The sequence below is a fragment of the Rana temporaria genome, chromosome 3, assembly GCF_905171775.1.
Source record: "Rana temporaria chromosome 3, aRanTem1.1, whole genome shotgun sequence".
NCBI classification, from domain to species: Eukaryota; Metazoa; Chordata; class Amphibia; order Anura; family Ranidae; genus Rana; species Rana temporaria.
The window spans coordinates 134,749,777-134,762,249 of record NC_053491.1 but is presented as its reverse complement, the minus strand read 5'-3'; the positions used below and the strand labels follow the sequence as shown (position 1 = coordinate 134,762,249).

At 45.5% G+C, this 12,473-nt stretch overlaps 1 protein-coding gene across 1 annotated transcript in view; it reads right to left on the bottom strand.

The window, feature by feature from the left end:
• Positions 1–12,473, bottom strand: part of LOC120930382 (cadherin-related family member 4-like) — a 122,205-nt gene that overhangs the window by 52,103 nt on the left and 57,629 nt on the right. The window contains exons 12-13 of the mRNA XM_040341572.1: positions 6,115–6,260; positions 1,545–1,725 (exon numbers count right to left, since the gene is read on the bottom strand). Coding sequence (XP_040197506.1) covers positions 1,545–1,725; positions 6,115–6,260 — 327 coding nt within the window. The remainder of the gene's footprint in view (positions 1–1,544; positions 1,726–6,114; positions 6,261–12,473) is intronic.

Below are 12,473 nucleotides of genomic sequence, written 5' to 3'. Positions count from 1 at the left end.
GCTAATTTTCAGCTTTCAGCGCTCTCGCATTTTCAATGACAATTGCGCGGTCATGCTACGCTGTACCCAAATGAAATGTTTATCATTTCGTTCGCACAAATAGAGCTTTCTTTTGGTGGTATTTTTTCATGACTCCATTTTTTATTTTTTGCGATATAAGCAAATTTTGTCATAAATTTAAGCCAAAATGTATTCTGCTACATGTCTTTGGTAAAAAAAAAATCCTGTTAAGTGTATAATAATTGGTTTGTGTGATCACGGACATATGTACACAAATGATCATGTACAGATGTGCGTGGGTGATCACGGAATTTATGTGTGCAGATAATCATTGGGACATGCGATTTTACTGCTTCATATGTGGGGGACAGGTGTTTTTACTATGTAGGGACATCTGTGTGGGGACATGTGTGTTTTACATTGTGTGTTACTAGGCTGTAAAAAACAGCTCATACACACTGATCACCTGCCGGCTGCAGCGATCCGCTCTCCTCTCCTCACTGACAACTAATTTGTAAAGAGAGGAGAGCCGATCGTCTAGCAACCGGCTCTCTGTTTACATCACATGATGGCTGTGATTGGACACGGCCGTCATTTGATCAGGAGGGCCAATCACAGAGCCCTCCTGCCGATCTGAGATGTGCCGTGTCTGGGTGACACATGTGCAATCCCCCTCCTTCTGAGGGACGTTCCTGAACGTCCACTCAGATGGAGAGAGCGCCCACCCGGCCGTAGATATTCACAAAAACTGTAAACACATTTAAACATGCTTTTTTCTTCAGCAATGGAGTCTTGCGTGGTGAGCGTGAATACAGGCCATGGTGGTTGAGTGCATTACCTATTGTTTTCTTTAAAACAATTGTACCTGCAAACTCCAAGTTTTTCTGAAGCTTTCCACAAGTGGTCCTTGGCTCTTGGACAAATCTTCTAATACTTATTTTCACTCCTATGTCAGAAATCTTGCGAGGAGCATCTGGTCGTGGCCAGTTTATGGTGAAATACTGTTCTTTCCACTTCCGGATTATGGCCCCAACAGTGTTCACTGAAACATTCAGAAATCCTTCAATAACCAAGGCCATCAGTATGTTTTGCAACAATAAGGTTGCAAAGGTCTTGAGAGAGCTCTATACTTTTACCCACCATATGTTTCTTGTGTGGCACCTTAGTAATGAGACACTGTTTTATATAGGCCATCATTTGAGACTGAACTAGCTGATGTTAATTTGCCCTGACATGAGACAGGATTGCTTTCTAATTATAGATTTCAGCTGGTGTCTTGGCTTTCCATGTCTTTTTGCACCTCCCTTTCGTCATGTGTTCAATGCTTTTTCCCAGTGTCATTCCATTTTATTACACATCACTTAATTTGTGAACGTATTTGTTTTGGTTTCTTTGTATGTATGGATTGTATGGATCGTTACCGATACGTGGTGAAAATGAAAGGAAATTTACAACTATTAAAAAAAATAACATCTTTGTAATGCACAAAGCAATGAAGATTGCCAGCCAACCATTTGCAGAAATGATACTCTAATTGTACTTACATATTAGGAAATCCTTCGCACTGGGGATAGTTATCATTAACATCTGTTAGTTGCACTATTAATTCTGCCACTGCAGTGTGAACTCTGTCATTATCAAAAGCATGGACAATTAATCGTTGTTCATAAACAATGTTAGGGTCTTCATAGTCCAAGTGGTAAGCAATTTTTACTTCACCAGAATCTGCAGTAATAAGGTGAAAATTGTTTGATTACACATACACATACATACAATACAAGCTATTTAGAAATGTATGCCATTAGCTAAACTTGGGGTTTGTAAAAGAATTTGTCTATTAACACATGATTCAAGATTATGTATCTTGATTAAGGATGAGTCGAACACCCCCCTGTTCGGTTCGCATCAGAACTTGCGAACACACCAAATGTTCGTGTGAACTTTAGAACCCCGTTAAAGTCTATGGGACTCGAACATTTGAAATCTAGAGTGTTAATTTTAAAGGCTAATATGAAAGTTATTGTCCTAAAAAGTGTTTGGGGACCTGGGACCAGGAAACATGTATCAATGCAAAAAAAGTTTTAAAAACGGCCGTTTTTTCAGGAGCAGTGAATTTAATAATGCTAAAAGTGAAACAATAAAAGTGTAATATTACTTTAAATTTCGTACCTAGGGGGGGTGTAAAGTCAGCATGTGAAAAAGCGCATGTTTCCCGTACATAGAACTGTCCCTGCACAAAGTGTCATTTCTGAAAGGAAAAAAGGCATATAAAACCGGCTTTGCGGCTCAAATGAATTGTCGGCTCTGGCAATTACAGAGATGATTCATTCATAAAAAATAAAAATAAAAAAGCTGGGGGTCCCCCCAAATTCCATTAACAGGCCCTTCAGGTCTGATATGGATATTAAGGGGAACCCCGCCGTCAATTAAAAAAAAATGACGTGGGGTTCCCCCCAAATATCCATACCAGACCCTTCAGGTGTGGATTTTAAGGGGAACTCCACCCCAAATTTAAAAAAAAAATGGCATGGAGTTCCCCCAAAAATCCACACCAGACCCTTATCCGAGCACGTTAACCTGGCCGGCCGCAGAAAAGAGGGGGGGACATAGTGCGGCTCCCCCCTCTCCTGAACCGCACCAGGCCACATGCCCTCAACATGGGGAGGATGTCCCCATGTTGATGGGGACAAGGGCCTCATCCCCACAACCCTTGCCCGGTGGTTGTGGGGGTCTGCGGGCGGGGGGCTTATCAGAATCTGGAAGACCCCTTTAACAAACGGGGCCCCCAGATCCTGGCCCCCCCTATGTGAATTGGTAATGGGGTACACTGTACCTCTACCATTTCACGAAGGAAGTGTATATAGTTAAAAAAAAAACACACAGACACCGTAGAAAAAAATCCTTTATTAATAGAAAAAAAAAATCCAGCGATGTGAAGCCCGGTCTTTCCCAGGGAGAGATTATAAACTGCATAAGGAGAGATTATGGTTAGTTAAAAAACTCCTTTATTTCTAATTTCTAGCTCTTTTGCAAGGACAGCATTAAAACTACAGTGGTCATGAGTATTTAAAGCATGGCACAAAATATATGTTCATTTCATACTCCTGACCTCTATGTTGTATGGCCATTGCACCCTAACTATATGTTATATAGTACAGTATATCCCTCACCCATGACTAATGTAGCGCCCTGCTCCTGATGAACAGGCGCTGCCTTAAGCTGTTAAGCTGTTATTTGGCTTAGACCAGAGTGATTAAGGGCAATTTAGCCTCTGTTCCAGCCATAGCTGTGCTGGGAGTGATCCACCATTGATCGCCTGGGGGTGTTATTACCACCCCAGGCCAAGGGTGGCAGCAGTAAGGTTATGTTACATTGAGTGTCCCCCTCAGCAACGAATCAGTGGGAGTGGTTACCCCACTGTGCATGCTGGGGTACTTAAGGGACAGATGCCATTGGTGCGGGGTCCATGTGCGCCTCTCTGGGTGCCTCGTGGGGTATGTGTTGTGAATCCTAGCTCCGAGACCAATTGGCCCAGGGCTGCGGCTTCGTCTGTTGGGCCCAGTTGTCTGACTGGGCCCGTACCACAAAGGTGATTCTGTGCTGTCCATCTTGCGGGAGGAAACCACTTGATGAAGGAGACCAGGGGAGGACCTATCCTGGTAGGGACCATGCAAGAGGCTGGTACCCTAGGAGAAGGCCTGGAAGCTTCAACTAAGGATGCAGCGTACACTGAGAGGCTTGACAGTGTCGCCTGTCGAGTCTAAAGGTTCTAGTGAGAAAAGCTAAAGAGATCCGGGTGCTGAATCCTGTGGCAGAGGATTCTGGACCAAAATATCTCACCGAGAAAGGAAGGTCTGTGGCAGAGACTGTACTTTATTTTGTGCGCCATCCCGGCTGCTAGGCCAGTGCGAGGGACCTATCCGGGTGAGCAATACCCACTCTGGCGACGAGAACTGTTTGCTGGAAACAGGAGTGTTTCCTTACTTTGTGACTATGCACCTGAACCTACCTACTCTTCCACCCCTTACTCCTCTTTTCTACTAAAGTTCTCCAAAATAAACCCAAAGAGAAAGAGGTACATTGTGTGTGGACATTGAAATTCTTTGGAGTCTCCTTTCACCCTGGACAGCGAAAATAAAGGTAACGTGCCACCCAAAATCTAAACCAGCAGCTCCTGGGGGGGTAGTGCTACACTACTATACCCTGCCTGCTGTGCTGTATAGTATATACCACCTAATGAATGTCACATTCTTATGGTTACTGGGCTACGTACTGTAAGCTGGGCTGTACATGACATTCTCCTAACCACTGGACTCTGTACTCTTGGCTGGGCCGTCTTTACAATTGATTGGACCCTGGGCAAACATTTTCTTGGGCCTGTCAGTTTTTGTTTGAACAATCAGTGACACCTGCTACAGCTGACTACACTGGTCATTGTATTTCTTCCAGCGGGGCAGGCTCCCCACAATCAGCATACCATACCACAACAGAAAAGATTTGAGGTGGATGGGGGAATCGGCTTATTTTTTTTTTTTCATTCATCCCGCTGGGGGAACAAAAAAAAATAATCATGTATGGCTAGATTAAATCATACAGACAACTTGTATCCATTCCCTACATGTGAAGAGGAGCTAGGGAAGAATGAAGAGGAGCTTGGGAAGAGTAAGGAGGAACTCTGGAGGAACTAGAGAAGAATGAGAAGGAGCTCTGGAAGAACGATGGGGAATGAGAAAGAGCTTGGGAAAAAAGATGGGGGACATAAGGAGGAGCTCAGGAAGAAGCCTGGGAAGGAGGAGAAGGAACCCGGGAAGACTGGAAGGGGGATGAGGAAAGTTCCACGAAGGAGGAGCTTGGGAAAAATGAAGAGGAGCTTTGGGAGAATAGGAAGCACAGGATGTATATGTGGTATGGTGGGAGAAGGCTAACACAGGAAGAATGGGTAATCCAAGAGAATAGCATGTATAACTGAGGGATTGTATGAGGAAGTAAGTCCCAAATGTGTTTTTTTTTTACATTGGAGAGTGGACAGGTGTATGAAGGGTGTGAGTGTTGTATTTTTTGGGGAGGGGTGGTAGGTTGCATGTTGACAGTTGCAACTAGAGTGCAAAGGGTGGTTGGGGGTGTATACAGTGTGTTATGGGGTGTGATGGATGTATACAGGATAGAATGGGGTGTGATGGGGGCCATAGCTGTAGGATGTGATGGGTGTAAGCAGGAAAAGTGGAGTGTAATACGTGGTGAGAGGTGAAAGAAAGCTTATGTGACTGGTGTATGCAGAGTATATTAGGGTGGGATCTCTGGTGAGAGGAGCTGGTAGTGTATGTGGGGGTGTGATGGGTGTATGCAGGGTATAATAGGGTGTAATGGGGAGTGTTGGGTGGTGTCATGTCTCTGCAGGGAGTGGAAGGCTGTACATTGGTCTGTTGGGTATCAGGTGGAATGGGTGTGTGCAGGGTATGATGAGTGTACACAGGGTATGGTGGGATATAGTGAAGTGTACACAATACAGACATATGGTGGGTGGTGACAAATGCAGGCTAGTGTACACAGGGTGTGATAGGGGTTGGGTGACATTCACCAGCTCCTCAGGGGTGCAGCTCTCCCTCTCCCCACAGAAACAACAGCACACGTCCCACCTGCAGCCCACCATCTTCCCACATCCTTCAGACAGCCACCTGTCATGTGAGTCCAGCAGCCTTTTCCCCACGAGTCCTGTCCATGTGTACCATCTGAAGAGTCTGGCCCATTGCTGATCACATGATTTAATGCTCGCAGGCGGAGGCCGCGGGAGCAAGTCTGGTAGTGCTGCTGAGGCAGGTGGGAAGGACACTGTTGGTTCTCTATTGATGGCACGGCAACCCAATAAAGAAACCAAGAGCCTCTTATGGGGCCCCCTGCTGGCCACAAACAATGTTAAAATGGTCAGTCCACCCCTGGAATCAGCCGCTCGTCTACACCAGGAAAACAATCCCACTGTTCAACTAACAATCAAGTGTCATTTAATCTGTAAAGTTTATACAGTATGTGCCAATCTGTCTTTTTATATATATACTGTATAACTGTACTGTGCTTTTTGTTGTTTTCAGTTTTACTTTACTTCTAATAGAGTTTTACCTTCATCTATGAAAAATCCAGGGTACCTGGTGAAAAATTCATAGTGCACAGTGTCTCCAATATCTCGGTCAGTTGCTTGTAACTTTATGACAACTGTTCCAGGAGCAAGATTTTCAGGGATTTTGATAGGCCTATTTGGCAAATTTCTAACATAATTGAATAAAGAAACAAATTAAATATAATTCATACAAATACAAAATATAAATGCATATAAATACATACACTTATCCTCCTTTAACAGTTTTACTGTATATGTTACATAAATGTTTCATTTCAAAATCTGCATGTACTCTGTTATTCATTATAATCTCTATGTTTTAAATATATCATAGAATAAAATACTGTATACAGTAAATGCTAGAAGTTCTCAAATGGGATACGGCTTTTATCTACTTTTTCTATCAGTTTTAGCGATTAGAGGAGAGCCAATCGGCTGATCTCCTGACAGGAGGGGTCTGCACTGATTCATTATCAGTGCAGCCCCCCCAGGACCACCAGGGATGCCCACCCAGGACCACTAGGGATGTCCACCAGGTATGCCAATCAGTGCCCAATAGGGATGGCACTGTGCCTGCCAGTGCCCCCTGATCAGTGGTGCCCATCAGTGCCACATATCAGTGCCCATCAGTGCTGCATATCAGTACCACCTATCAGTGCTTATCAATGATGCATATAAGTGCCTCATCATCAGTGCCTATGAGTGCCCATCAGTGCCACGTATCAGTGCCCATCAGTGCTGCATATCAGTACCACCTATCAGTGCCCATCAATGCTGCATATAAGTGCCTTATCATCAGTGCCCATCAGTGCCACCTCATCAGTGCCAATCAGTACTGCCTCATCAGAGCCCACCAGTGCAGCCTCGTCATTGCCCACCAGTAAAGGAAAAAACTTACGTATTTACACCGTTTTGTAACAGAAATTAAGAAATTCTTTTCCCCCAAATGTTTTATTTTTTTTATTTATAGCAAAAAAATAAAAACCACAGTGGTGATCAAATACCACCAAAAGAAAGCTCTATTTGTGGGGAAAAAATTATAAAAAAATTTGTATGGATACACCTAGTGTAGCATGACTGCGCAATTGTTATTCAGAATGTGAAAGCTGAAAATTGATCTTGGGCAGGAAGGTGTATAAGTGCCCTGTATTTAAGTGGTTAATAAAGATGTGTTGGATTGGATGATTGTATTAGTTTTAGCTTTCTTGAAGTGGAGTTCCACCCAAAAATGGAACTTACTCTTTTTGGAATCCTCCCGCCCTCCGGTGTCACAATTGGAATATTTCAGGGGGGGGGGGAGCAGATATCTGTCTAATACAGGTATTTGCTCCCACTTCCGGGCATAGATATCCGCGGATATCTATGCCAAGTCCGGCACCTCCTCTGCCCCGCTGTCTTCTGGGAGACACACAGGGCCCAGAAGACAACAGGGACCATTCAGATCGCGTAGCGCGACTCGCGCATGTGCAGGAGGGAACCAGAAAGTGAAGCCGCAAGATGCCAGCCGTAGCACCCGACAGCTGAGGGACAGATCGGCTTCGGGTGCCGACATTGCGGTTCCCCTTGACAGGTAAGTGTCCATATTTTAAAAGTCAACAGCTGCAGTATTTGTAGCTGCTGACTTTAAAAGAAAAAAAATTGGCAGAACTCGGCTTTAAGCTTTTTTTCTCTTTATTTTTACTTGTTGATCCTGCCAGTAAGTCTGTTATTTTATAACTTCCTTTAACCACTTAAGCCCCGGACCTTTAGGCAGCTAAATGCCCAGGCCAGGTTTTGCGGCACTGTGTCGTTTTAACAGACAATTGCGCGGTCGTGCGACGTGGCTCCCAAACAAAATTGGCGTCCTTTTTTCCCCACAAATAGAGCTTTCTTTTGGTGGTATTTGATCACCTCTGCGGTTTTTATTTTTTGCGCTATAAACAAAAATAGCGACAATTTTGAAAAAAAAGCAATATTTTTTACTTTTTGCTATAATAAATATCCCCCAAAAACATATATATAAAAAAAAAATGTCCTCAGTTTAGGCTGATACGTATTCTTCTACCTATTTTTGGTAAAAAAAAATCGCAATAAGCTTTTATCTATTGGTTTGCGCAAAATTTATAGCGTTTAAAAATTGGGGATAGTTTTATTGCATTTTTCTAAAAAAAAATTTTTTTACTACTATTGGCGGCGATCAGCGATTTTTTTTTATGACTGCGACATTATGACGGACACTTCAGACAATTTTGACACATTTTTGGGACCATTGTCATTTTCACAGCAAAAAATGCATTTAAATTGCATTGTTTATTGTGAAAATGACAGTTGCAGTTTGGGAGTTAACCACAGGGGGCGCTGTAGGAGTTAGGGTTCACCTAGTGTGTGTTTACAACTGTAGGGGGGTGTGGCTGTAGGACTGACGTCATCGATCGAGTCTCCCTTATAAAAAGGATCACTCGATCGCAGGGTTGGACTGGGACAAAAATTTGGCCCTGGACTTCATCCAGACCGGCCCACTTTAATTTTGCAAACACGCACAAAAACATTATTTCATCAGTGACCATGACCAGCAGTGGTAGTACATAAATTAATTCATGCTTGTGCCCTCCTTTATTGCAGAAATACTACAGGAGAGGGTCAGAGACTGCAAAACGTACTACAGGCAAAGGTCAGAGACTGCAAAACGTACTACAGGCAAGGGTCAGAGACTGCAGACATAGTACAGGAGAGGGTCAGAGACTGCAAAACGTACTACAGGCAAAGGTCAGAGACTGCAAAACGTACTACAGGCGAGGGTCAGAGACTGCAAAACGTACTACAGGCGAGGGTCAGAGACTGCAAAACATACTACAGGCAAGGGTCAGAGACTGCAAAACGTACTACAGGCAAGGGTCAGAGACTGCAAAACATACTACAGGCAAGGGTCAGAGACTGCAGACATAGTACAGGTGAGGGTCAGAGACTGCAAAACGTACTACAGGCAAGGGTCAGAGACTGCAAAACGTACTACAGGCAAGGGTCAGAGACTGCAGACATAGTACAGGAGAGGGTCAGAGACTGCAAAACGTACTACAGGCAAAGGTCAGAGACTGCAAAACGTACTACAGGCGAGGGTCAGAGACTGCAAAACATACTACAAGCAAGGGTCAGAGACTGCAAAACGTACTACAGGCGAGGGTCAGAGACTGCAGACATAGTACAGGAGAGGGTCAGAGACTGCAAAACGTACTACAGGCAAAGGTCAGAGACTGCAAAACCTACTACAGGCAAGGGTCAGAGACTGCAGACATAGTACAGGAGAGGGTCAGAGACTGCAAAATGTACTACAGGCGAGGGTCAGAGACTGCAAAACATACTACAGGCGAGGGTCAGAGATTGCAAAACGTACTACAGGCGAGGGTCAGAGACTGCAGACATAGTACAGGCGAGGGTCAGAGACTGCAAAACATACTACAGGCAAGGGTCAGAGACTGCAAAACGTACTACAGGCGAGGGTCAGAGACTGCAGACATAGTACAGGAGAGGGTCAGAGACTGCAAAACGTACTACAGGCAAAGGTCAGAGACTGCAAAACGTACTACAGGCAAGGGTCAGAGACTGCAGACATAGTACAGGAGAGGGTCAGAGACTGCAAAATGTACTACAGGCGAGGGTCAGAGACAGCAAAACATACTACAGGCAAGGGTCAGAGACTGCAAAACATACTACAGGCAAGGGTCAGAGACTGCAGACATAGTACAGGCGAGGGTCAGAGACTGCAAAACGTACTACAGGCAAGGGTCAGAGACTGCAGACATAGTACAGGCGAGGGTCAGAGACTGCAAAACGTACTACAGGCAAGGGTCAGAGACTGCAGACATAGTACAGGAGAGGGTCAGAGACTGCAAAATGTACTACAGGAGAGGGTCAGAGACTGCAAAACGTACTACAGGCAAAGGTCAGAGACTGCAAAACGTACTACAGGCAAGGGTCAGAGACTGCAGACATAGTACAGGAGAGGGTCAGAGACTGCAAAATGTACTACAGGCGAGGGTCAGAGACTGCAAAACATACTACAGGCAAGGGTCAGAGACTGCAAAACATACTACAGGCAAGGGTCAGAGACTGCAGACATAGTACAGGCGAGGGTCAGAGACTGCAAAACGTACTACAGGCAAGGGTCAGAGACTGCAGACATAGTACAGGCGAGGGTCAGAGACTGCAAAACGTACTACAGGCAAGGGTCAGAGACTGCAGACATAGTACAGGAGAGGGTCAGAGACTGCAAAATGTACTACAGGCGAGGGTCAGAGACTGCAAAACGTACTACAGGCAAGGGTCAGAGACTGCAGACACAGTACAGGAGAAGGTCAGAGACTGCAAACATACTACAGGAGAGGGTCAGAGACTGCAAACATACTACAGGAGAGGGTCAGAGAGTGTGCGGACATAATTGGGCTGAAATTGGACCTGGGTGACATGTGCATTGCACAGATTGCACAACGTGTTCCTGTGTTTTTCACTTTGCTGCATTAACTTGGCTGGAAGGGGGGCATTAGTTTGGGCACCTGGAGCATTTGTGCACATCACTTGTGGGGTGCCAAGGGCCACCCCCCTCTGCGGCAGACAGTATCTCTTTGATTTGAGGGGGGAAGGAGAGGATATGTGCTAAGGGGGGTGGATTACATATACAAGCCCCCTTGTAGCACAAGTCCTAAAGTGCCCCCTAAAACATATCCTCTCCCCCCAAATCACTCAAAGTGAACTGTAGGCTTGTTCTCCCCACCTCTGGAAAACTTACTTTGCAGTCGTTCAGGCATTTTCAAACGAGCAGCTTTGACTCGGCAGCATGGTGAGTCTCCTCCTCCTCTGTGTACACAGGAAACATCACACAACAGGAGAAGGAGGGGGCGGGCTCTGTTCTCTCCACTGCAGTCAGCTATGTGTGTGTATCAGGGGGGCCAGACAGCCGGGGACTGCAGGGAGAGATGTCGGCTGACTCGGCTCTCTCTGCAGTAAAAAGTGTAGCTCGTAGCAGCGTGCGGGAACGAAAATAGCCCGCACAAGCTGCTGCTCAGCAAGCCCTCGCTTATACAGTACTCTGAGTCTGATAAGCAGCGGTCAGCAGAGCGCAGAGACTCGGAGCTGTCACTGAAAATTGGCCCACTGAGGGATCGGCCCACAGAGGGATCGGCCCACCGGGAATCTCCCGGTCCTCCCGATGGCCAGTCCATCCCTGCTCGATCGATACGCCGCCACAGTGAAGCACGGGGAAGCCGTGTTTACATACGGCTCTCCCCGTTCTTCAGCTCCGGGGAGCGATCGCGACGGAGCGGCTATAAACGAATAGCTGCGCCGTCGTCCCGGATCGCTCCCCGAGGGAATCCGCCCGCCACACGCAGCGGAGGGGGTCCCGATCGGACCCCCCACCCGCTAGAAGGCAAGGACGTATATATACGTCCTTCTGCCTGTACGTGCCATTCTGTGGACGTAAATAGTCATGCAGCGGGCGTTAAGGGGTTAACAGGCCAAACTGTCATATTAAATACTGATACGGATACTTACACTTTTTTTTATACTTTTCATTTGATCAAAACCTTTATTGCTAAAGGAAAAAAAAAGGCTTAAAAGGGTAACTACACTTTGTGTAAAAAAATATAACAATTACAAAAAAAATATATAGCATATATAATTGCTAACTAAGCCATATTGTAATTTAATGTTATTAAAAATGACTTTTCCCTTTCAATCAGCGCTGTCATTTTCTGTATAGTTTAAAGCAATATGGCAACCTGGAGGCCTTCTTTACACAGTTGGTGTATAGAGCTTCCCCGGAAATGTAATTTTCTGCTTTTGCGATACGCGCGCTAATTTTCTGTACAAAGAAAAGATAGAAATCAAATTGTAGGCATTCTCTGCAACAAATTTTATTTTTGGTGAAATACTCTCAAAGAGTTAAGCCCCTTTCACACGTGCGGACCGTATGTCCACTTTTTCATCCATCCGTTTGCGGATGAAAAAGGGACATACATGGGTCCCTATGAGATCGCGGATGTCAGCGGATGAACATCGCTGACACCCGATCTCGTCTGCCTCCGCAAAGATCCGATTTTGCAGACGGAAGAAAACCCTATTTTTTCTTCCGTCTGCGGATCGGATCGGATGAACACGGACAGACGGTACGTGTTCATCCGATCCCCCATAGGGGAGAGCAGGGGGAAAAAAAGGGCGGTCCCTGCACAGTGTGCGGGGACTGCCCTGTCATCCGCCAGCTCAGCGGGAATCAACGGAGCGATCCCCGCTGAGCAAACGGAGCATACAGAGGCGGATCATTACTGATCCGCCCCGTGTGAAAGGGGCCTTATTCACTTCTAAAGAGACCAACATTGCAACTTTTCTC